General features: G+C 57.6%; 1 protein-coding gene across 1 annotated transcript in view; it reads left to right on the forward strand.

Moving 5' to 3' along the window:
• The window catches only part of RAMP1 (receptor activity modifying protein 1), a 42,709-nt gene that overhangs the window by 8,261 nt on the left and 9,481 nt on the right, over nucleotides 1-24,967 (forward strand). Inside the window, exon 2 of the mRNA XM_045794004.2 lies at nucleotides 6,194-6,332. Within this exon, the coding sequence (XP_045649960.1) occupies nucleotides 6,194-6,332 (139 nt within the window). The remainder of the gene's footprint in view (nucleotides 1-6,193; nucleotides 6,333-24,967) is intronic.

A 24,967-nucleotide genomic window follows, 5' to 3' on the forward strand; every position in this document is an offset into this window, starting at 1 on the left:
CAGCCCACGCTGAGCTTTCTAGAAGCCAGAAGAGGCCTGAGAAGTGACAGGGCTGTCACAGGAGAGGATTGGGAAGCTCCCCGCACGCTCGCTCCTTCCTTTCCTGTGCAGTCAGCCCCCCAGACTGCCCAGAGGCCGGCTGCAGGCAGGCGCTGCCTCCGGGTGGGGCGCAGGCCCCAAGGCCCTGCGGTCAGCGGCTCAGGACGGGCTCCTGCTGGCGGTTACGACGGGTCAGAGGAGGGCTGTGGACCGGGCAGGGTGGAGGAGGTGATAGCTCATGGGGCCTTGAGGGCCGAGCAGGACTTTTTACTGGACACACAAGAGTGTTAATTTTTTCAGTTTGTTGTTTTGTTTTTTGTTTTCATTTTTCCAAATAGGCTGAGGACGGCTGAGGGCAACATGTTCAAACCGAGTTCTGGGTACGTCATGCTCTGGGGCACTCCGTGACAGCCCGGGCATGTAGCTTCCTGGGGATTTGGGTTCCCAGGGGGTAAAACCAGGGGAGTCCTGGAAGTGGGTGGCACTCTCCCCGCCGGCCCCGTGAGCAGGAAATGATTCACGGCTGCAGCAAGAACCCGCAGAGCGAGGTTTCTTCTGGTGGCTGTTGAAGATCTGCAGGGAGCAGAGCGATCACATTTTATCAATCATAGGCTCTTCTAAGCTGTGGGAATATAAAGGAGCATAAAGCAAAAAGTCAAGCTCATCTGGAATCACACCGCTCAGAGAGCTTGGCATCTCCTTCGTAATGATTGTGTCCGCAGTCCTCCCTGGGGTATGGTGGCTGTAGAAGGTCGGATTGTATTTGGAAGGTTCCAACAGGTGTACACCTGTGTGGACTCTAGACTGAGCACATATCGCCCTCGCCCCTGCAAGTGTCCTGGCCTTTGTCATCTCCCCTGCCTGCCCCTCCCCGTGTCCCTCCCCAGCACCCCTGCTGGCCACTGGGGGCAGGCCTGGAGTGTCCCATGAGTCGCTAAGCATGGCTCACGTTGAAACCCCGCAGGGGTGGGCTGCTTGTTTTGAGGCGGGATCGCTTCCGGGAACAGCACAGCCTCTGGAGCGCAGTCCCGGGGGCCCACCTGGTGCAGGAGGCGCCCACTTCTCAGACCCAGAGGTGAAAGCGCCTGCCCACGCCCCAGGCCAGGCCTCCTCCGTGCGAGGTCTCTGGAGGTCCCTCCCCCGGCTCACAGGCACCTCGGGGACACTCGACTCGGGCCCCAGCCGGGCCCCCTGCAGGAAGGCCTCCCAGCTGCTCCCCTTCCCACAGCTCGGCCCCACCCGTCACCCCCACCGCCCCCCAACCCCAGGGCTGCAGGGCAGTGCAGGGTCTAGACTTCTCCCTCTGCAAATCCAAAATCAGCAGCAGCACGCAGGCCTTCCTGCCAGACAGGCAGCCACAACCCAAGGAAATGGGCCCCGTCGGGTTCACACTTCTGGGGCCCTCATCTCTCGTTTGAAAACCCAAACCGAAGGTCTCCGCACGGCTGTCCGGCAGCCCCGAGCCCAGAGGGCCCCCCCACCCCGGGAGCCCGGCGGCCCTGTCTGTCTGGTCCCCAGTCCTCCGCCTGAGGGGTCTGCTGCCTCAGGTGGCCAGTGTGCCGTCTCCCCCTGCGGAGAGAGGGAGCTGTTTCTTTGAACTCTCCCTAAAAGGACAGCTAATTCCTAAATAATGCCCATGCCGGGGAAGGTTCCTGTGTGAACACGCCGAGGACAGAATGCCGTCTGCTCACAGCCTCCGCACACGGCCTTTTAAAGACTCGACTACGAGTGATGACGTTTGCAGCCAGACAGGAATGGGACCCGTTTGGCCCCAGGCAGCTGGTTTTAAAACTTCTGGCAATTCTAGTCGGTTTTAAAACTGTAAGGTACCCTCGTTCCAATGGAAGAAATCCCACGAGACCTGTTGAAGAAAAACTAAGTGTTGTCTCCTGTACCTAAAAATGAACCTGGTTCCAGATTCTCGTGAACAGCCTGCCCAGCTCACCCCAGTTGTGGAACGGCCGCGGCTCTGCGCTCCCCCAGGACAGGGGGAGAAGGCAGTGTGTGTGGGGAGGGGTCTTTCATCCCGGGGCCAGGGTCCCGCCCTGGGGAGGAGCAGTGGCTCACGGAGGTGGGAGCTGCAGCATCCAGGGGACTAGCCCAGAGGCAGGCCAGGGTCAAGGCCACGGGGCCGCTCGTACAGTGGACGTAGCTGCCGGGGCAGCCAGACAGGGCCGGCCAGGGGAGCTGGGGCCAGGGGGCATCTCTCTGCAGCCTGCGGGCGACAGGAGGAGATGGGCCCGGTTATACCGGGGTGGGGACAGAGCAACAGGAGGGACTGTAGCCTGGGGACGTGCCCTTCCTTTTGGTCCCCAGGTTGGGGGCCCCCAGCGGAGGAGACGGCACCACGTCCCTCGGGGCCGGCTCTGCTGGACGATAGTGCAGCCCCTCCTTCCCCAGCAGATTCCTCCGGTGCTCACGTGAGCCCACGAGTCCTGCCGGAGAGGCACATCGCCTTCACCCGCCCGAGATCTGACCCTTCCAGAGCGGGACGGGAGCCGACAGCCGGAAGCTCCCTTGCTCCACTCCCACGCGGACCGTCACTGACGTTCTGCTGGGGTCCCCGACTTGACGTTGGACAGATACTGACGTGCAGAGCCGCTGTGTGCCCGGGAGGCCGCGCACACACGTCTGAAAGGCTGGGAGAGGAGAGGTGGCCAGCATGGTTCGGAGAAAAAACCGCTCTCAGGGCCCAGAGGCAGTGGGCTGGGGGGGCTCAGGGGAGGCGGCTGGGAGCCCTCGGAGGAGGGGTCAATGGCCGTGGACAGGCCACGTTTGGGCCCGGAGTTCGCTGGGGAAGGGCGTCCCTGGCAGGGAGACAGGCAGGGTGCTGGAGGCAGGGAGGGGGGTGACAAACGGAGGGGTGACCTTGGAATGAGGCTGGATGGGCAACTTGGGATTCCTTCTGTGAGTCGGTGTCTGATTCCTCCTGAGTTCCCCGTGAGCCCCCGCACCTCACCTGTCCACGGCAGGCGGGCTTTCTTAGGGGTACCTGATGGGGCAGGTGTCGCCCCTTCCCCAAGCCTGCCCAGACCACGCCAGGGTCATCACCGCTGGTCCTTGGGGCGCACCCGCCGTGCCCGTGTGGGCTCCCTGAGGCACACACCTGGGCTGCTGGGAAGTGGCAGGAACTCAGGTGGGTGGGAGGCTCCTAAGGGCAGGGGGGCGCCCGGCTCTGCCCTCCTCTGCTGCTCGCTCCGGCCAGGGCTCTCCTTCCCGGGGCGTCGAGGGACAGGTGGCCTCGCCCGCCTGGGGTTCCTCGGGAGACCCTCCGAGGAGCTTTCCCCACATGCCAGCCTTTCATCCCCGCCCTCCCCGCCCGCCCTTTCTCCCTAGCTTCTCAGGCCAAAAGCCCAGGAGCCTTCCAGGGTGCCTTGCCAGCCCCAGTGGGACCCGTCCCCAGGGGACGCCCTTCAGGGCAGTGGGCACAGGGACGGCTGGGCCTCCCCTCTACCTGTGTGTGCCGTGGGGCTTGCTGTGTGTTTTGCCCAGGGTTTTCTTTTTCTTTCATTGTTGTGAAATTTCGCTGCGTCGGCGTCAGCCACCCTGCGAAGATGTGTGCAGCCAGGAGTCTGTCACTTAATTGGTTCAATGAATTAGTTCCCCCTCCCACGCACGTCTCACGTTCTGGTGGAATCGGTGGGTCTCAGGGCCTTTACGTAAATCCCCTGGAAGCATGTGGAGCCCCCAGCCTCCGCTGGGGTTCTCCTGCTGTATGTCTTTCTGGAACCCCCAGGGTATCAGTTCCCTCTGAGCACGGTCCCCGCCCCCGACCCCAAGTCTTGGACCCTGCGCAGCACAGTGTATGGTCACATGCTTGGGGCTGGGCACCTGTCCCCTTCCTGAGAGCGGCCATTGTCTTGAGGGAACAGCTCTTGCCCACTGGTGACGTCCTGGCATGTCTTCCGGAGCCACAGGCTCTGACCATACTTGGACCTCCTGCCCAGCTTCCGCCAGCTCCGCACCACTGCCCTCTCCTGGGACTCCCGGAGGCCGTGGGGAGGGGACACCTGAGGGCCACTTCAGGCCTTTGCTGCCAGTGCTCCCTGCTGCCTGCAGGTGGCCTCTGTGGCTGGCCTGCCCCCAGGTCCTCAGTGTCAATCTGTGCTTCTGTTGAAGGCTGCCAGTCAGCTCTGTAAGAGAGCTGTAACCAATACTATTCTTTACTTCTTCCTCTCCCAGTTTGACGCCTTACTCTGGGAGCCCGTTGTTGCCTCTGCCCCACCCAGGGCTTCAGCTTCCCATTCAGCACTCCATTCTGGCATGGCTATGGGCTGGGTCAGAGCCCTGGTCTGCCGTGTGTGGAATTCATCCTCCTGCCCACCCATCTCTCCATCTGTCCATCCATCATCCGATTATCCATCATCCATCCATCCAATCATCCATCCATCCATCCATCCATCCATCCATCCATCCACCCATTCAACCATCTGTCCATCCATCCATCCATCCATCCAGTCATTCATCCATCTACCCATGCACCCTCCCGTCCATCTACCTACCTATCTACCTATCCACCTACCTACCCACCCATCCAGTAACTAGCCACTGAGCCCTCAGGAGTTGCATTCTAGAATGGCACTTCACAGCCTGCTGTTATCACCCCCATCTGTGACCCCCATCACCCCCTCCATCATCTGCCCCCAGGTCTACAGCGAAAGACAGGTCAGGCCCTCCACTACACTGCCCAGCTTCCTGCCTAGTCCTCAACCTCTTGGGACTGGGCATTGGCTGAGTGTGGGGCCCACGGTAGGTGAGACAAGTTCCAGCAAGCCTACACCTCTTCTGGTCCTGGGATCTTGGACCCGCTTCTGAGCCCCAGAACTTCAATTTCCCCTTCTAGTAAGGTGATGATTGCAGTAGGACCTGCCTCCATGATATCTGCATGTGAAGAGCTTCGGGCAGTGCTCGTGCATCATAGGGGCTGGAGTACCAGTTCCTCTACTTTGTACTCTTGGAACATGAGGCAGAGAGGGGCAGGAGTCTGAGGGGCCATGGGGTGAGCCCACTCAAGTACACACCCCCTTCTAGGTCATGTTTCAGAGTCAGGGACCCCAGAGCTCCCTACACAATCTGTGTGTCCTGAGGGCTACCACCCTTTCCTTGGGTGGGCCATTCCACCTGCTGTCTTATGCAGTCCCCAGGCCCGAGAGCTGCAAGGGGCAGCTGGGTGTCCACACATGTCCGTGAGGCCCATCAAGGAGTCCAAGAATTCCTGGTGGAGCCCTGGCTTCCCAGATCTAGGCTTCATCCAGGAATTTGGAAAGGCCATAATGGTAGGGTGGGGCTGGAGAGCCTTGTGGGCAGACAGCCGCCATAGCTTGGGGGCAGTAGGTGGGCCAGGCCTTGAAGAGGGCAAGTGAAGGGCCCCCACCCTGGCCCTGTTGTCCCAGAGACAGGCAGAGGAGGCGGGTGGTCAGCCTGAAGAGGAAGAGGGGGGAGGCCAGGAGTGGGGACCCAGGGAAAATCCTCCCCTGCCCAGCAGCCACCGGAGCCATTTGTGAGCTAAGGGGGGAAACGAGGGAGTTTTGATTTGTGCAGTGCGTTCCTTAACTTGTGGAGCTCATTTTATCAAGTGGGAGGGCAGAGCACACGTCACATCACAGTTCGTCAGCTTGGTTTGTAACTGGTCAGTATCCGGACCCAGGCGATGTGAGCCAGGGCCTCCTCAAGGCTGGTGAGCTGTTCCTGGGGCTGAGAGCTGCAGCCTGGACCCCACGTTCTGGCCCGAATTGGCCAGTGGCCTGGTGGCACCACAGGGAGGAGCCTGCGTGCAGTGCTGGAGGTCCTTAGTTTCCCCGTGTGTGCAGTGGAGGTGCTGGGAGTTGCGTCGGGGGTTGGCGTGAGGATGGAGTGGTGCCTGAGTGTCAGACCCCGAGCCCGGGCCGGTGGGCACCCTGCTCCTGACGGTCAGTGCCCGCAGAGGGAGGTGCGACCCCCTGGCCCAGTGTGCACAGAGCTCCGGGAGGAGCCATCAGGCCCTCGGGCAGCAGGCAGGGCCTTGCCTGGGTTCTGCTGGGGTCCTTGAGCCACAGGCTCCCTCTCCAGGGATCAGGCGGAAGCGGGCTCTGGGCCGGGCCCCCCACAGGTGCGCAGGGAAGGCGAGGGAGGGCGGGCAGGGTCGGCTGACGGTTCCTGGGCGCTCTCATTGCAGTGCACCCTCTCCTCATGGCCACGGCCTGCCAGGACACCAACTACGGCGCTCTCCTCCAGGAGCTCTGCCTCACCCAGTTCAAGGTGAGCATGGAGGCCATCGGGAAGACGCTGTGGTGTGACTGGGGCAAGACCATCGGGTAAGTCTCGGGCGCCCCCTGGTGGGAGGGGTGTGGTTGGGGTGGGGGCCCCAGGGCTTGGTGCGAGGAGTCCACTCAAGGCCCCTGTGAGGGTTTCTTTTCTAAGGTCTAGGGTGACAGAATGTGGCCATGGGCGGGGACAGCCTAAGAGGGAAGGAGGGGGCCAGCGACAAGTGAGTGTGGATGGAGGAGGCTGTGTCTGTGACGACCTGGGGCCAGGGGCGATGCTGGGCCTTGTCCAGAGGGTCCTCTGTGGTTGGACGGTTCCATCTGGCCATGTCCCTCTGAGATGCTCATGGCCCATCCAAGGGCAGGCGCGTGGGGGACGGTCTAGTGCCTGTGGAGCTCCGTGACAGGAGCCCCTGCTTACAGGGGTGTCTCTGCTGGTTCCCTCGGTCCCCATGGTCAGGCTGGGGCTGTTCTTCCTTCCCTGCTCTGGGCTCAGAACTTCCTGCGACGATGGGGCAGGCTGTCACTAGAGGCGTGGCTCGTGAGTCTCCAAGGACAGCTGGCACTGAGCCCCTTCCCCTTTGTGACTTCGGTCTTCCTGCCAAAATGCCCTGCTTCCCACCTGGCTGGCTTCCTCCACAGCCTCCCTCGGCCTCCAGGGCCCCAGGCGCTCCTCAGCGGGCCCAGGCTCTTGGTCTTCCGGAGCAGGGACCGGAACGTGGCGTGTGTTCGCTGGAGGAGGGAGCAGGTTCGTGGGATCAGAACAGCCCGTTCTTCAGGCTAATTGGCCTTCTGCCTCCACAGAGGGATTTGTGCTTAAATGAGAGATTGCATGTTGATACAGTGCAGGGGAGACACGGTTGTGTTGCTGAAGGCAAGCGCTCCCCCTGCTTGTCCTGAGTGAGCGACCGTGCATCAGTGTGGATGGCCTGCAGGCGGGGGCCCGGCGGGAGACAGGGGAACGCCAGTGATGTCCCCAAAGAAACAGGGGTGACGTGTCTTTAGAAATGGGAGTCACCGCAGACTCTAGTGCTCTTGAGACAAAGGAAGAACTTACCACTGAGGCCACAGAAGGCGCCGTGGTCAGAGCCACGTGGCAGAGCAACAGCAAGCAGAAGCAGGGCTGAGTGAGGGGGACGTTGCCAGGAAACTTTTGTTTAAAAAGAAAATCAAGACATTGGAGGGAGCTGGAAGCAAACGTCCTCATCGTCACGGTGTGTCAGCCGGTCAGCTGAGAGTGGCCAGCCGCAGAGAGAGGGCACGTCCGAGTCCCTGGAACCCAGCCCTACGCTGTGTGACAGAGAACGAGTCTTGCTAACTGGGTGACTGAGATGGGAAGAATATCCTGGATTATCTGGGTGGGTCGGGTCCTTACATTGTCTCAGCTTGGCCTTTCGAGCAACATCAAATTGGCGTTCGTGTCCTTTGGACGTGCCCTCCTCCCCATCCTTCTCTGAGCACGTCCTTACTTTCTGGTACACGAGATTTTCCAGGACTGCCTTGCAGCTTTTCTGCCCTACTCCCACCCCCAGAACCAGCCATTTCTGCAAGGAGCCCTGGTTCCTTTTATTGAAGAATGATGTCGTGGGGTACCTGGGTGGCCTAAGTCAGCTAAGCGTCCACTCCTGGTTTCGGCCTAGGACATAATCTCAGGGTCGTGACACAGAACTGGCCAGCACACTGTGCTTCTGAGAGTCAGAGAAGCAGCATTCCTCTCACCAGCTTTCCCCCAGCCCTGCCTGGCCCGTGGCTCCCACCCACTCCCACCCGCTCCCACCCGCTCCGCGAGGCGACCCATCTCATGCATTTCTGTGTCTTCCCTCTTGTGTCTCCTGTGCGTAGATGAGCAGGGGTATGGGTTTTTCTCTTACATGCTTCTCACATGGAGTATATTATACTAGAGGTAGTCTCCCGCTGTACTGTAGTGTACTGTGCTGTAGATATCCTTTTCCTTTAAAGATTTATTTATTTGAGAGAGAGAGCGGGGGAAAGGGCAGAGGGAGAGGGAGACAAGCAGATTCTCCGGGGAGCACAGAGCCCGACACAGGGCCCGATCCCACGACCCCGAGATCATGACCTGAGTCAAAATCAAGAGTCGGACGCTTAACCGACCAAGCCACCAGGGCGCCCCTGCCGTAGGTAACCTTATACCGTACTATAGATATTCTCATGCTGCTCTGTGCTGAAGATGTTCTTTTACTATGCTATGCCGTAGGTATTGTTACCCTGTACAGTGGATTATTTTTGTACTAGACTATAGATATTCCTTTAATTTTTTATTTAAATTCAATTAAATTAACATATACTTGTATTATTAATTTCAGAGGTAGAGGTCAGTTGCATACAACACACAGTGCTAATTTCTTCAAGTGCCCCCCTTAATGCCCGTCCCCCAGTGACCCCATCCCCCCACCCACCTCCCCTCCAGCAACCCTCAGTTTGTTCCCTAGAGTTAAGAGGCTCTTATGGTTGCCTCCCTCTGTTTTCCTCTTATTTTATTTTTCCTTCCCTTCCCCTATGTCCTCTGTTTTGTTTCTTAAATTCCACATATGAATGAAATCATATCGTATTTGTCTTTCTCTGACTGACTTATTTTTCTCAGCATAATACCCTCTAGTTCCATCCATGTCATTGCAAATGGTAAGATTTCATTCTTTTTGATGGCTGAGTAGTATTCCATTGTATACACACCACATCTTCTTATCCATTCATCTGTCGATGGACGTCTGGGCTCTTTCCATAGCTTGGCTATTGTGGACATTGCTGCTATGAACATTGGGGTGCAGGTGCCCCTTTGGATCACTGCATTTGTAACTTTGGGGTAAATACCCAATAGTGCAACTGCTGGGTCGTAGGGCAGCTCTATTTTCAGCTTCTGGAGGAAGCTCCATACTGTTTTCCAGAGTGGCTGCACCAGCCTGCATTCCCGCCAACAGTGGAAGAAGGTTCCCCTTTCTCCGCATCCTCCCCAACATCTGTTGTTTCCTGACTTGTTAATTTTAGCCGCTCTGACTGGTGTGAGGGGGTGTCTCATCGTGGGTTGGATCTGTGTTTCCCTGATGCTGAGTGACGTTGAGCACTTTTTCATGTGTCCGTTGGCCATCTGGATGTCTTCTTCGGAGAAATGTCTGTTCATGTCTTCTGCCCATTTCTTGACTGGATTGTTTGTTTTTTGGGTGTTGAGTTTGATGAGTTCTTTGTAGACTTTGGACACCAGCCCTTTATACAGATATTCTCATTGCACTGCTTTTTTACCTGCCAGTATATGCTGGAAATCCGTTCTTATCAGTGCATAGAGAGCTTCGTCACTCATTTTTGCAGGTGGATAACATTGCTCTGTGCATAATTTTCCAAGCACTTTCCCATCAAGAGGCATTTGGTTTTCCCAATATTTTCCAATTTCAGGGAATGTTGAAGGGAAGGACCCTGTGCATATGCACGCTTATGTCAGAGCTGTGTCCCCAGGACGGCTCCCTGGGCACCGGGCTGCTGGGTGTGAGGTGGGAGCACGCTGTGCTGAGCGTGGCCTGTTTCCCCCCAGGAGGGCCCGCAGCGGGCAGCCCCACCCGCAGCATGAGGGAGCCGCTTCCTGCCGTCCATCTGCACACCACGCTGTCAGGCATGAATCCTCACCTCCTGCTCAGCCAGAAACAGGGTCTCCCTAGTGTGTCGGTTTGCGTTTCTCCAGTGACAAGTTCATCTTCTGTTCTCTTTTCTGTGAATGTTCGTTCGTGTCTTTTCCCCTTTTCTATCAGGTTTCTGGTCCTTTTTAAAGAGTTCTTTATTTCTATCTTCAAGATTTTATTTTTAAGTAATCTCTACCCCCCACATGGGCCTCAAACTCACAACCCCAAGACCAAGAGTTGTGGCTCTCCGTCCACCGACCGAGCCAGCCGGGCGCCCCTAGAGAGTTCTCCGTGTTAGAGGAGACATTAGACCCTTGTCTGCCGTGCATGTGAGACGTGCTCTCCCAGCTCGCTAGCTGTCTTTCCACTTCGTTTCCAGTGTTTCTGCTGCCATGTCTCCTTGTTTCCATGTGCGCATTAGCGTGTCATCCCCCACATCTGAGTCACAGCTGGACGGCCTCTCCCCACGCCGGGGTTCAGGGGGATCCGCTCATGCTTTCCCCTCAGTCTGTGGTCTCAGGGGCATGTCCCAACCACTGGCGCATCTGGACTTCATCCTGGGGGGCCACGCGCTAGGAAGCAAACTGTCTCCTTCCGGTGAGCTGCCCAGTTGTCCTGTTCGTTCATGAGCCCACCTCTGCCCCCAGTGAGCTGAGATGTCACTTTGTCCTATGTCATCTCCCTCCATGCTTTGCCCGCGCCTTTGTAAGCGCTCCCTGATTCAAGCCTTCTCCGTACCCCCTGCATCTATAACCAGAATTTCTCCTCCAGGACGGTCACTGGGTCCTCACTGCCTACTGATGCTTACTTATCACTCACCTCATTCCGAGGAAAGAGTTTATTATTACAGCTAGCATTTATTAAGCACCTACTATGTGCTAGGCATGGTGCCAATCACTTAGCATCTGTCGTCTCCAAAGTCTCAGCTCTTGACTCTCCCCAGGGGTACGAGATGGCTCCCTCCTGATTCTCAGGGGAGATGTGGACGCCCTGACTTTATAGAAGTGGGAGGTGGTTGATGGCTTTCAATGACCATCTCAGCCGCTGCCAACGTCCAGTGGGCCTGGTGGGGTCCGTTTGCGGTGGGCTACCAGGCCCGGTACTCAAGCCAAAGCCAGACTTTCCAGAGTCTCCTGGAGCAGTAGAGGTCTGGGGCATCTTGGAGCAGACAAGCTTGTCCAGATGATTGGATACAGGAAAAGAGAGGAGGGACCCAGAGAGAAGACTGGGCATGGCGAGGGGTGGAAGAGCTCCGTGTGTAAGCAGGAGGGCCACCAACACGACAGAACACAGTGTCCAGCAAAGGAGCAGGACCCCCAAGGTGGGGCAGTGACAAGCAGAGAGCCAGACTGCAGGCTGGTCCCAGGGAATTCTCCCAGGCCCGGCTGGAGGACGGCAGGCCAGGCAGGTGTCTGACAAAGGGTGCAGGTGCGGGGAGACACCCCTCCCTGAGCCGAGTGCAGCCAGGGCCTGTACCTGGGGTGCAGGTGGCATCCCAAGAGCAGACCTGGGCAGTCGCTGGGGTCTGGGATCCAGCCCTAGGCTAATGTCGCGGGTAGAGAACTCAAAGGCACGAGGCCAGAATTCCCTGCTGCCTGCAGCCTGAGGTCATGGCTATCCTAGCAACTGCGCTGGGCCTGATAGGACAGAGGGAAGTTCTGGATTCTGCTCCGAAGTCAGAGGATTTTCTTTGTGTGTGTGTGTGTATGTGTTAGTCACCATACAGTACATCCCTGGTTTCCAATATAAAGTTCGATGATTCATTAGTTGCATATAACACCCGGTGCACCATGCAATACGTGCCCTCCTTACTACCCATCACCAGCCTGTCCCATTCCCCCACCCCCCCTCCCCTCTGAAGCCCTCAGTTTGTTTCCCAGAGTCCATAGTCTCTCATGCTTCATTCCCCCTTCTGTTTACCCCCCCTTTCTTCTTCCCTTTCTTCTCCTACCGATCTTCCTACTTCTTATGCTCCATAAATGAGTGAAACCATGTAATTGTCTTGGGATTTGGAACAGCTGCATGGCAAAGAAGACTTACCTTCCGCCCAGGTGACAAACGTGAGCCCCCCAGCCTTCTGTAGAACGCACACTCCGCAGGAGATGGGGACAGAATCCACCGTGGGGCACATGGGGGGCCTGCTCATGCCAGCTGGCTCTCTGGCCCCCAGGCTCGCAGGGCCACCTCTTGTGTCAGAGCAGACGGAGACCTCATGGGCCCTGCTTCACTTAGGACTTTGGATGGAAACACTGGGTCATTTGTGAAGTACTTCTCAGCAGTACCATGTGTCATTGCTCAGAGATAGAGACCTCGAGAGAAAGCAAAGGGCTGGCAAGAGCATTCAGGCCGTGTGCCAGCAAATGGACAATGACCCGCCCTGGGACTGTGGGTCTGTTTTGTTTTTGTACTTCAAGGGTTCTAATGGAGCTTATCCTGGGACCTTAGCTGTCCTGCATGGCTCTGCATTTAAATCGGTCCATGCCTGGCCTTGGACCCTGACCCCTGCTCCTCTGTCCTGAGAGTGGCTTGGGGGCTGCTCCAGAGTCCTTTCTTGTTTGGGGACGCTTGGGATTTCTCAGATTCCCCAGGTGTCTGCCCTGTCCCGGTCCCAGGTCCCCTCAGGGCAGATGGGCTCAGCAGGGCAGGTCCCCACCCCCACCCCCCATCCCCACCAGGCGCCAGACCAAGCCCATGATTTCCCCAGGGTTAGCTTGTTAAACTGCAGGCCTGGTCAACTAGTGGAAATGTAATGTCATTTAATGTATTAACTGGGAATATAATCTAATTTGGGGAGCTACAGAGAACATGGGAAAATGTATCATCAGAAACTCTCATCTCCAGAGACGTTCCTGTGGGTTTTGGGGAAGGAGAGAAAGAGCAGAACAGAGAAGGAGAAGAATCTCGAACGTGAGAAACTCAGGAGGAAATGCTTGGCTTTGAAGTGACTGCATATGGGATTTTCTCCCCAAGACAAAAAGTGCTGGGTGGATTTAGGAGTCCCCTCGGGCAGGGGAAGATGTCATTGGGTCCCAGGGGAGTGCGTCATCACCTTCCATGACCAGTCCTCGGAGAACCCAGCTTCACCTTCACAATGGTCAAGGCGCCCCTCCTGTCTCTGCCCTGAAGCTTCTGGATGTGTCACTGCTGGCCGGTCTGGCCCAGTTTCCAGCAGCTTGCTAACACCATCTCCCCGGCGCACCTCCCTGGGGTCCCTCCCCACGTGCAGACCCTGTGCAGGGCCTGGCGAGCCTTCCAGCGGCCCAATTCTCAGGGGGGCTCTCCAGCCCTGGGAAGTGGGGGGGCAGCCCGGAGCGTTAAGGGAAGGACACAGAGCAGATGTTTAGGGTACCGCTGCAGAGCTGTGACCTCAGCCAAGAGCACGGGGCCCCAAGCTACCCACCTTGGCCCCCCGCACGGCCTCTCCCGGGGCTGCCCATCCCTCTGCTGCTGGAACAAAGAGCCTTCTTGTGTGTCTCCCTTCAAAGAGTCAAGTCAGGAAATTCTTCAGGGCTCGGAGGCAGCTCTGGAGCAGCTGCTTTTGTTATGAATCCCAACAGGAACTGAAAGGGAGGCATCCTTCTTCAGGCACAGAGGTCTCTCCAGGGCAGCGGCTGTGTCCTCGTCCTCGGAGGGACCCTGGCTGCACCCTCCCGTGTGGCCATGGCTGAGGTCTCGGGACGGGCCACGCCCAGGGAGCTCCGGAGCCCGCTGGCTACCTGTGCCCCCCACCCCCCGTGGGGGCCTCCCACCTGGCCGTGAGCTCCAGGGCTGGCTCCGGGTCTGTGCAGCAAGGCATGTGTGCGGGAACCCGCCCCGTGCTCACGAGCGCTAGGCCCCCCTTCTCGTCGGCACGCCCTGGCCCACGTGCCCACTCCCCGCCCCTCTGCCCACCTGGCTGGGTGGGGGGGTCCTTCCCGTGTCTGCAGAGCCCAGGCGCACAGGGATCCTGACTTCTGGAGGCCTTCAGGGAGGGGGCTGCTGTCCTAGGAAAGTGGCCCAGCTTGCCCTTTGGAGCGAGGCTGGTTCTGCTGAGGCCATCCCTCCTGCTCCCCAGCCCGGGGCATCACTGGGGTGCTCTGGCCCTGTGGGAAGAGGTGTAGACACAGCTTTTCAGGGCCAGGGTAGGTGCTGTGGTCCTCACAGCTCTCTGCGCCTCTTAGCCTTCCCTCCCGTGCCCTTGGTGTGCAAACGTGGAGGGCGGGGGTTCGGACCCCTGAGCTGGGCCCAGAGCTCCCAGCAGCCAGAGGAGCTGTCTGCATTTTGGGGGGTGGGAAGCCCTCACAGGCAGCAGCAGCATTTCACGGGGCTGCCTCCAGTATGCCTGCTCTGGGGAGGGCTCTCATGATGAGCCCCACAGGGTCTGTGGATGGCCACCTGTTGGACTGGAGTCTTTTAGGGAATGGGAAGGAAGACCCCCCCCCTTCCTCCTTGAGGAAGCTCCCAGAAACGTGTGTCTGCAGAGGCCAGAAACCGAGCAGTCCCATGTGGTGGGGGGGACGCTGGGAGCTAGGGAGCAGGACCGCCGGCCCTCGCTCCTCCATGGCCAGGGGCCACCGCATCATCCTTGGGCCCCTTCACGTCCACCCCCCCGGGTCCTTCTGGCGGCGGCAGAGGGCACGCATGCTTCCCCAGACACAGCGGTGACTGCGTGGAGCCGTGGCACCACGCCTGCTGTGACAGCCATCTCCATCAAGTGATGAACTGCCTTGCTCCCCTACCTCCTCTCTCGGTATGGGGATGAAGTCAGGCCCGTGTGTCACAGTGTAAAAGGTCAGCAGCTGGGCGACACTACACAGATCCCAGCTGGGAGCGCAGGAGTGGGCAGGTGGGACGGATCCTGGTGACAGGGACCCGCGGTAACTCGCCTTCCACTCCCGCCTCCGCCTTGGACTCGCTGCTGTGACTCCCCGCTTCCGCCCAGCCAGGAAGGCCCCAGAAACGTCCAGGCTGTGCAGACAGGAGTTCGCAGTCCGGGGAGGGGGGCCGGGCTGGCTCACGTGGTGCTCCACCGAGCCTGCTCTCAGGCCCCCCCGCCCCCACCCGGGGCTGTGCCCACCAAGGGGGGCAGGGAGCACGTGGCAGGAGACATGCAGCACCACACATGTCAAGCTTGGTGCAGTGGGTGCGGCAGGGTGGGGGTCACAGCTGCTGCTCCCCCCAGTGCTGTCCCCCCACTGCAGACCTTCAGCCTAGCACTCCTCCTGCCCCCAGGGTCTCCCTAGGACCCGTCCTCGGTCATTCTGTTGGTGGCCACCTTTGGGGCACGCTCGGGGCCAGCGACGTTTGGTCCACTGTGGCAGGGCCCCGGGGAGCTGTGGCGCGGGGTGGCCGTCCGCCTGCCCCACGCGTATTTTGAGGACGGCTTTCTCCCCCAGTGGCTCACGGGACTTCAGCCCTGGGCACTTGTGCGCAGGGTGCCCTGGATGCGTCCGGGACAGGTGCCTTCTAGCTCTGCCTTCCCGCTTCTCTCAGCTAAAGACACGGAGAAGCCGCTTTCTTAAAAATGCACTCCTTCCGAGTAGCAAGAGGTGAGTTTACCCTCACGGCCCCGGGCCAGCTGGACGCGGCCAAATTAACATCCTGATTTTCGCAATCCTGTTCTGTTGAGCCGCTTCCAGGTTTTTACTGTTATAAATGATGCGGCTCTGGGAACTCTGTACATACAGCCTTATTTCTTTTTCTGACTAATTTCTTTTAGAATTCTTGCAAATGAACTTACTACAGCCCATGCCACAAACATTCTGTGGTTCTTTTTTTCTTTTTTAAAGATTTTATTTATTTATTCGACAGAGATAGAGACAGCCAGTGAGAGAGAGAACACAAGCAGGGGGAGTGGGAGAGGAAGAAGCAGGCTCATAGCAGAGGAGCCTGATGTGGGGCTCGATCCCACAACGCCGGGATCACGCCCTGAGCCAAAGGCAGACGCTTAACGACTGCGCCACCCAGGCGCCCCTCTGTTCTTTTTTTTAAGATTTTATTTATTTATTTGAGAGAGAGAGATAGTGAGAGAGCACGGGAGAGGGGGAGGGGCAGAGGGGGAAGCAGGTTCCCCGCTGAGCAGGGAGCCCGATGCAGGACTCGATCCCAGGACCCTGGGATCATGACCTGAGCCAAAGGCAGACGATTCACGGACTTAGCCACCCAGGTGCCCCCATTCTGTGGTTCTTGATAGATTTTGTCCAGTTGCCATTTTATTTTATTTTGTTTATTTTGATGCAAAGAGGTGGTTTTATTAAAGCACGGGGACAGGACCTGTGGGCAGAAAGAGCTGCTCTCCCAGTTGCCCTTTTAAAGAATTGTACTAATTTATATTACCGGCGGCATACGAAACTCTATTTCCTCACAGGTTTCTGTGTATTGAGTTTGTACAGACCTTAGTTTTGCAAGTTTAGGTGCGATTCTCTCTGCTAATGTGCCCGCCTGTGGCTGTTGGGAAGGAGAAGCTGTTCTCCTACAGCTGTTTGCAGGTTGTTTCTCCAGTGCAGGTTATCTGACCATAACTTTAGCCTCTTATCTTCTGAGTCACTGGGAGTATTATGAATCTTGTTTTACAAACTCCTGAACATGGTAGAACTTAGCCATTTGTCATTTGTCCTAAATATGTTCTCTTCCCCTGTCCCTTGTATTTACTGTGGCGATGTTCGTGTCCCGTGTGTGAGAGATTATTCAGTTTACACGTGTGCCCTGACTCCTCGGAGCTCTGTGACTTGGGCATGGTCCTGTCCGTTCCAGAAACTCAGTCGTCACGATTTCGAGGGGGTCACATGGCCACAGTATGATGTTCTGCTTCTATCAAGCTGTTATGTATTTGGAATAACATTTCTCTTCTTAACACAGTGAGTAGTTTACATTAAGACAGGAATTAACATTTATTTCCTTCCTGCTTCAGCGATGCTAGCATAATTTGTCAAGTACTATTTCCGACCTCCGTTGTTTGGTTACAGTAGCTTAATACATGATATGTTCTTGTGTGCATTAGAACCGTTTCAGTTAATTTTTATTTATGTCTTGGGGCCATACCCTTCCTTCCCATCACCATGGCTCCATAATATTTTCTACAATTTAGAAGATCTCATTCTCTCTTAGTGTGGTCGTTCTCATTGCATTTCACATTATGTTTTGCTTTCTTTGATATATTTTCTGCCTGTTTTTCCAAAAGAATGAAGAACCATTCTGCCAAGTTCCGTAAGAGGTCATATTGAGATTCTAATTGAGATGGCCAGTCACCAATCGGTCAACAGAGAAGTGCCATCTGCTCTCAGGGATCCTCCCCGCGGCGAGCATCTCTGGCCCCTGTGTCCTGGCGATGGCAGCGGGCCTAGCGGGACTCATTGGCTGTTCCCTTCACATGCTGTCACTTAGCCGTTAGTACAGAACGATCACAGCGGACCCGGCACAGAGCTCCAGCGGGACTCCGCTCGCAGGAATCCTGCTGATCCCATCACTGCCTAACCTCACTGGGCCTCTGTTTCCTCCCCAGTGAAATGAGTATAAAAACATTTCGCTTCTTTGACATCTCCTGATTTCCCTCTACAGAAGTTTCCTGGAACTTTTAGGATTAGGGTCACATTTGCCTGATGGAATATATGTGCTCAGCTGACCACAGGGGTCAAGAGTGGGAAATAATTTATGTGACGAGGTATTTATCTATTCCTCGCAAGTGCGATTGAACACGTCTCGAAAACCATCAGATCTACACGCGTGGGGGAGGATTTCTTCTTCTAGTTTGTTGATTCATTTGGGCTTTCTGTTTCTTGTTTCCTGTTTGTATTTCAGCAGTGCTCCTCGGGTCTGTATTCTTCACATTCTTCCCGAAAACGTAATGATGCATACTATCTCCTTAAACGTTTCAGATCTTCTGTATTCAAAATTTTGTTTAATCTTTGTGTTTTTCTCGTTCCTTTGTGTTCTCTGTGTAGAGGCCACGTCAGTCAGCAGAGGGAGATGACAAGGCCCACTTTTTTGTTCATCGTGCCCATTCTTACAGGTCTTTAGAAAACGGATTAGGTTTTACATAGCAATGTCTTTTAAAATTTTTTTGGCTTTAACTTTCATCATTCACTTTTCCCTCTTTTTACCTTTCCGAAAAAAAAACACTTGCTTCTTTCAGGAGATCGAATTTAGATGCTGATTACATCATCATTTTTTCTCACCTTTTTTTGAACCTAATAAAAGCAGTTAAGGCCGTGTGGCTTCTCCCTCGGGACCTTCTCTGCTGCTTTCTGCAGGTTTTGAGATGCCTGTGTTTCCATTGTATCAGACAGCTTTTTCCTTAGGCAAGTTCATTTTCATTCTCAAATGTATTTCTGTTTGGTTCTTAGTCTCTTCTTCTCTTGCTGGAGCAAGAGAACAGAGAGTGGATAGTTTCTGCTCCCGTATTTTGTTGAGATTTTCTTTGAGATCTCGCACACGACCTTCTGTAAACACACCACCAGTCCTTGAAAACGAAGCATGTTCTGTTTATCCCGTTTCATTCCCACGAAACAGCAGTGACCTCTGCGCTGTTGGGCTAGTCAGCTGCTTCCCGTGTTCCTGAACATTCTCTGTGCTTGATAATGGAGGAGTGGGTTCTTCGGTTTCTGTGTCATTGTTCTGCGGTTTCTGGGCACGTAGATCTTACTCTGTTTCTGCAGCATTTAGATGCCACGGTGGTCTGCTGCGGGGATCGACCGGGAGCTAAGGTTACGACTCGGCACGTGTGATAGTTTTTGCCCGACGTTGTTCTTGGCCTCGTGTTAGCGTTGAAACACCAGTCTACGGCCCCTTGACGTTCACTCTCGCCTCCTCTTCCTCTTCTGGTGTCTCCTGCAAACCGTATGTTGCAGGGAGAGCCGTGAGCCTCATCACCAAGAAAACGACCTCGCGTGGGTCCCTTCTCTTCAACCTTCAGGTGTTCCATTTTTTTGTCTTGATTTTTTATCTTTTTACGCTGATTTCTTTTTTCTTCCCATTGTCAAAATGTGATGTCTTTTATCTTTCCAATGAGGTTGACAATTGGAAAACTCTTTGTCACTCAACCAGCTGCGAAATGTGAAATACAGACGTTCTGTCCTGTGTTGGTTTTCTTACAGGGTCAGACCACATATCCTGGCCTCCCCTCCATGAAAGAACCAGAGGCTGTCTCTCTCTCTTTCTCTCCTCATTGATTTAAGTTTCTAAAACCTGCTTCTCCTCTCCATCCTCTATTTTTTCTTCTTCACGCCGCGTGGTTCTGACTTTTGTCAGCAATACCCCTTGGTCTGATCGGGCTCTTGGCTACACATCTTTGCAAATAGGCTGTGAATGCAGGCATGTCTTACTATTTTTAACTCGTTCCCTCTCACGCGTACCTTTTAAATTCTGGCGACTGCTTGAAGTAAATCCTAGAAATGAGCAGTATGAGTAATACGTTCTCAGGAGTCAAAAATATTTCAGGGGCTTTAGAAAGCTGCCTTTGTACAGGAGTGACAGCTTGGCAGGAAAATACACCTGCGACAAGCAGCCTTGTTCCTCAAGTTGGTGTAACTGGTGTTCTATTGTCTCTGGGTTTTTATCATGTCATCAGAGAAGGCAGAGATGGTTTCTTCTGTTTTAAATGTGACCTTTTCTTTCCAGTGTGGTTGCTTGCAGGTGGCTAGAGGCAGGGACAGGGAAGGGACGGTGACGGCACGGGCGGGCAGGATGTGGGCCCAGAGCCCCATGACTGCTTAGGGGCTGCCTTCGGGGAGCCTTTGGGCAGCTTCCAAAACAGACCCTCAGGCCCTGGGCAGCCAGAGCCCCCAGGGACAGGAGCTGCCAGGGGGCACCAATGCCTGGTTCCCCTCCTCCAGCTTGTCCGGTGCCGGTAGGGGGAGCTTCAGGACCCCCTCCAGAAAGCCCGGTGGGCCTGCAGGTCCTTGTGCTGCTTCTGTCTCTGCGTTCTCACCGTCCTGGGGCGCTGGGCTGCTCCGTGGTGCAAGCTTGCCCGGGCTGATTCTGAATCACAGAGAAGCAGCTGTGGATGGCTGGAAGCTTCTCTCTTGCCGTGGGTGGCAGCGGCTTCCCTGCCTGGGGGAGCACATGCTCGCAGGGAGACGGGACGGAGTGCTGCCAGGCCGGGGACCGGGGTGGCTACTCCTACCCGTCCCAATTGTGGTTCTCCCTCGAAAAGTTAGGTAAGGGCACGTGGGTACCATGAGGAGTTCAGAACCAGATATTTAAGTGTTGGCCGTTTGCTGCGGACTCCACAGGGGCTGGGTCCATGCTGTGCCTGGTGGGGACCCAGGAGGCAGGACCTTCACCCCCTCCTGGAGCCACAGCCCCATAGGGTTTAGGCTTCAGGACCTGGCCACACTGCCTCCCAGCACTGTGGCCGCTGGGGACCCCTCTTTCTCTCTCAGGGTGAGCCCCGGGAGTAGATGGAGGGTCCACGGGTGAGGGTCTCAGCAGCTCCATCAAGTCAGGAGGGAGATGAGTGTTCTTCCTTCCCTCAAGCACACCCCCTCCAGGCCAGTGCCGGGGAGACCGTTGGTGCCTGGCCTCATGGGGCTTCAAGGACAGAGGCAGAGGCTCCCCGACAGTTGTGGGGTCCCCGGTGGCCAGGTGCCATGTGTGCAGGGAGCGGGCACCTCGGAGGGAGCTTGTCAGCCTTGCTGTCAGCCAGCGACCACTGTGCCCCCCTGACAGGTGAACACACCACTGCTCAGTGCTCGGATTCTCACCGCCAGGCGGGACACCGGGGTGTAGAATGTTCCATGACCCTGCCCTTCCCCCCCACTCAGTGGTGCCCTGAGCTCCGAATGTGATAGGCCTGGGGCAGTGAGGGCACAGGTGGCAGGGGCCACTTGGACGAGGCCGAGAGTGGGTGGGATGTTGGGGGGGGGGGCGGCGCAGGCATCCCTGTGGGGGAGGACTGAGTGGGGTCCCTGAGAAAGATGGCATCATGGAGACAAAGGGTCTTCGGGGTGGGACAGACAGCAGTGGAACCAGGGTGGGCTGGAGGGAAAAGCCCTTCCCTCCCGTGGCCTGCATAGCTTCGCGAGGGTAATGTCCTGGGGTGTCAGTGTCCAAATATAGCGCCCCCGCTGTCCACCTAATCCTGGGACTCAGACACATACACCCCCACATCCCAGCGAGGGTGGGAGTGGCAGCTTCGCTTTCCCGTACCTGGTGTCTGCACGGGGGGGTCCCAGACCTCCCTGGGGGTTACAGCAAGGACAAGGGTGTGGGTCACACTGATTCCTGGGCCACAGCGGGCACAGCTCAGTGATCAGCCACAGTTCCCTGGGTTCTCTGACGCCTGCTGGATTTTACAACTGTGGATTCATGTCCCTGAGCTCCACACCTCAGGAGCCTGGTTCCTGTCCCAGCCTGTTCTCAGAAGAGGCACCATGCCCTCGCCCGCCCGGTAGGCGCTGTCCGTGGGGAGCCTGGTTTGGTAGCACCCCGGGCGCTGTGTCTGCTGCCAAAGCAGGCTGCATGCGGAGCCAGGGATGGATTTAGAAACCTCTGCTTCCTCCCGGCGTGAGCAGAGGCGCCCGGAGCTGCCCGGCACCGAGCCACAAGCAGGAGCCGTGGAGGGAGGCTAAGGAGACCAGGCCCAGGGGGGACAGGGTGGCCGGGGTGCCTCCTCCCCAAAAGGGGCCTCTGGGGGCAAGCAGGGGAGGTGGCCGCCAACATGGAGGAGCTGAGCAGACATGGCTCAGACCCTGGGCCCCCCCTTGGGCCACCTCCACAGCTCACTTGTCTGTATAGAGAGGGTAGGAACGCTGGTCCCCAAAGCTGCTTCACGGAGTAACAAGTCTATAGGATTATGTCCCAGTATCTCCGGGCCCGTGAAGGGCAGAGAGCCAGGCCGTCAGCAGTCCTGGGTGGAGACCATTGCCCTCAGCGGTGGGGGGCATATGGTCGTCCTACCCGAACCTAAGCAGGTCCCCATTCTGCACACCCGCAGCTCCCTGGATGGCTCCCATGTGGCCTCCTTAGTTACAGGGCATCCATCGCCAAGGGAACCAAGACTGGGCCTGGCCTGACCCCAGGGCCTGGCAGCATGTGCTCCAGCAGGAACCCACTGCCCCTGGTGCACAGGCTGACCAGCCCGACCACAGCAGGGCAGCCAGAGGGGTGCACCCCCCTCCCTCCGTGTCTCTGTGGCCTGGGGTCCCCAGAGCCTGATCTCCCAACACGGCACCCTGCGGTCCCCCGTCCCCCTCTAGGCCCACCGGCTCCTACACCCGCGGCTGTTTCTCTGCAGGCTGTGCCCCGTTGAGGAAGCCAGGAGGCCGCTGAGGAGCTAACACTCTGTCTGCAGACCCCGGAGAGGAAGGGGTTCGAGCTATACCGTGGCCCGACTAGTGCCAAGCTCAGGAAACCAGGGCTGTGTCTAAAGCTGCCTGGTGTGGCGGCAAAGCTCTGTGTTGTCCACCAAACTCCATTTCAATCTCCCAGAAACACAGGAAACACTGGTGTCCCCTCAACGGATAGCAGTCAGCTTGACTGGTGCTTTCCCCATGGATCTGGGGGTGTGGGGGGCCTCCGGGTACCGTGGCTCCCTGGTGTCCAGCTCAGCCCTGGGACGGTCTTCCCAGACGGAGATACCACAGCTCAGAGACACCAAGTCTCTCGCCCAAGGACACACTGCAACTTGGCAGGTCGTAGCCTTCACAGGGTGGCTGGCCAAGGTGGGGGCTGAAGCCCCACAACCTGCCTGGAGGAGGGGGTGCTCTTCCCCATTCCGCACACTGCCCCCTGCACGGCATGGCCCCCACACGTTGCTTCCAGGCCCCGCACACGGCCCCCTGCACGGCATGGCCCCCACACATTGCTTCCCCAACTGGCCTGGATGCAGAGCTGAAGAATCTTCCCAGGGAGTGCCCCCCTGCTACCCCAAAGTGCGCTCCGGGTTCCAGGCCCAAGGGTGGGCTCTGGGGCTGGTGCGGGAATGCAGAGCTCTGCGTGTATGGACTGTGGGTCTGTGCTTATGAGACGTGTGTCTGGGGGTCTTGGGCCTGCCTGCAGACCCCGTATCCAGGCAGGGAGGCCCGGTTTCCTGGATACTGAAGGCTGGAAGGGTCAGTGCCCTCCACCACCTCTCCCTCCTGGCCCAGGATTAGGGAACAAGGGCTCCAGAGTCACAGACACGTCAGCCTTGTGCCCTGAGCCCTCCTGGGCCCCACAGAGGGGCCAGGGTTCCACGGGGAACTGGGAGGAGCCGCCCTGCCCTTCCCAGCGTCGCAGTACGGTGGGGAGACAGCTAGCGAACGGGCAGCTGCAAGTGGATGAAGAGGGATGGGTGGGAGATGCGGGGAGGACACAGCCAGGGCGTGTGCACCAAAAACACCAGGCCCGAGTCCTGACTCGGAGGAAAGACAAGTCCACGGGCAGGGGGCTGGGGGGTTCGAGAGGAGAGCCGGCGGCGTCTCCTGCCACCCTGCTCTGGAAGCCGGCATGGAAGAAACCACTCCTCTGCTGAACAGGAGCCTGACACCCTTTCTGGCTCAGGGGTCACAGAGCAGGTCGCGCCACCGTGGGTCTCGGGAGGCAGACAGAAACCAGAATGTGTGAGAGGGGCCAGGTTCAGGCTCCCAAGGCTGAGTGTCTGCCGCATGCCGTTAGGATGGGGGTGTGGGGGTCACCTCCAGGGGCAGGGCCCTCGGGCCTTGTCTGTGCTGGCTGAGAGGGGACTGCCCCCCGGGGCAGCAGAGTGGAACGACCCCAGACCCCCGGCTTGCATTTCTCCCTTGTGGAATGTCTCCGGGGTTGGGAGGCCAGGAGCCCAGAAGCCCAAGGCCCAGTGGGGTGGGAAGGGGGAGCACCAGCCCGAGGAGGCCACAGAGGGCTGTCCAAGCGTGGCCAGGCCTTTCAGCTCTCCCCTGACCCCTTCTGCTATGTATCAGCTGATGCATGTCCTGGATGGGCGGCGGGCGGTTCTGAGGAACTGCTGGGTCCTAGCCAGCAAAGGAAATACCAGCTGCTTTCCACTGGCCTTCCTCTTCTTCCCTGGAACCTCCAAGGGCTGTTTGTTCTCTGTTCTACTCAAATTCTTCATTTTCTGAGGAAATGGCACTTGTCCACCTCCCTCGGCCAGGCCCGGGGTCAGGGAGGTAAACGAGCCCAGGAGCCGGCACCAAAGACGTGACATGGACTTGACCTCCCCCATTCAGCGGGTTTGTTCTGGGTCTTCAGGATGTTGGTGGGAACCTCGTAGTCCGTGCACGTGAGTGCTGCGAGGGTGGACAGGCCTGGAGCTGCTCATTCCCTGGGCCCTCTGGGGACACGAGTTTGCCAAGATGTCCGGGGTCCCTGTTCTACAACATAAGGAGATAAATCATCGGAGGAACCTTGGAAAGATTCATTTAAAAGTACGCGTTTGGGTGCAATGGTCACACTAAGGCCAAAGCCGTCTTGTCCGAGCCCTCCGGCAGGTCAGGCCCAGGCCCCAGGGGCTCCAGGCCCTCGGCCTCGTCAGATGCCCGGCGTGGTCGGCTGTGTGAGCTGCCGGTGCGGGGGGCCTGACGGGGGTACCGTCCAGCTCCCCGCTCCGGCTGCCAACTGCAGGGCTGTGGGGTGAGTTCAGGTGCACAGGAGGCTCGGCAGCCCCACACGCCGCCCCCCTCCCCGGCCCAGCACACGTTCCCAGGCTGATGCCAGTGGAGCAAAATGTTTTTTAATCATGAACGAGTCGTCTTTCGCGTCACCCCGCAGCAAGAAAAACAAAAGCTGTCCCGCCCCACGCGGCCTCCTGGCTCACTTGCGCATGTGTCCACGGGAGAAGGAGACCCCATGGGCTTGGGTATAGCCGCCCTGATGGACGCCGGCCCCTGGGTCTGGGGTCCAAGGCCCTTTGCAGAGACGAGCTGGCCCGGCACGCTCCCTCGAGGCCTGCCGTGGCTTTGTCACCGGAGGAAGCAGCCCCTGCGGTGGCAGCCCCGCCCTGCTGTGGCAAGGCTCCGCGTGACGCCAAGTCTTGGGTGGGAGCTCTGACACCGGAGACGGAAACCACAAGGGAGAGGACGGACCTGACCACTGGAAGACGAAATCAGCCGATCGCCCTGTAATGGTAATGCCCCCGGGGTTCCAATAATGAACCCGACAGGGGCCGTT

This window comes from Ursus americanus, chromosome 1, assembly GCF_024610735.1.
Source record: "Ursus americanus isolate L20-20 chromosome 1, mUrsAme1.1.p, whole genome shotgun sequence".
Lineage (NCBI taxonomy): Eukaryota > Metazoa > Chordata > Mammalia > Carnivora > Ursidae > Ursus > Ursus americanus.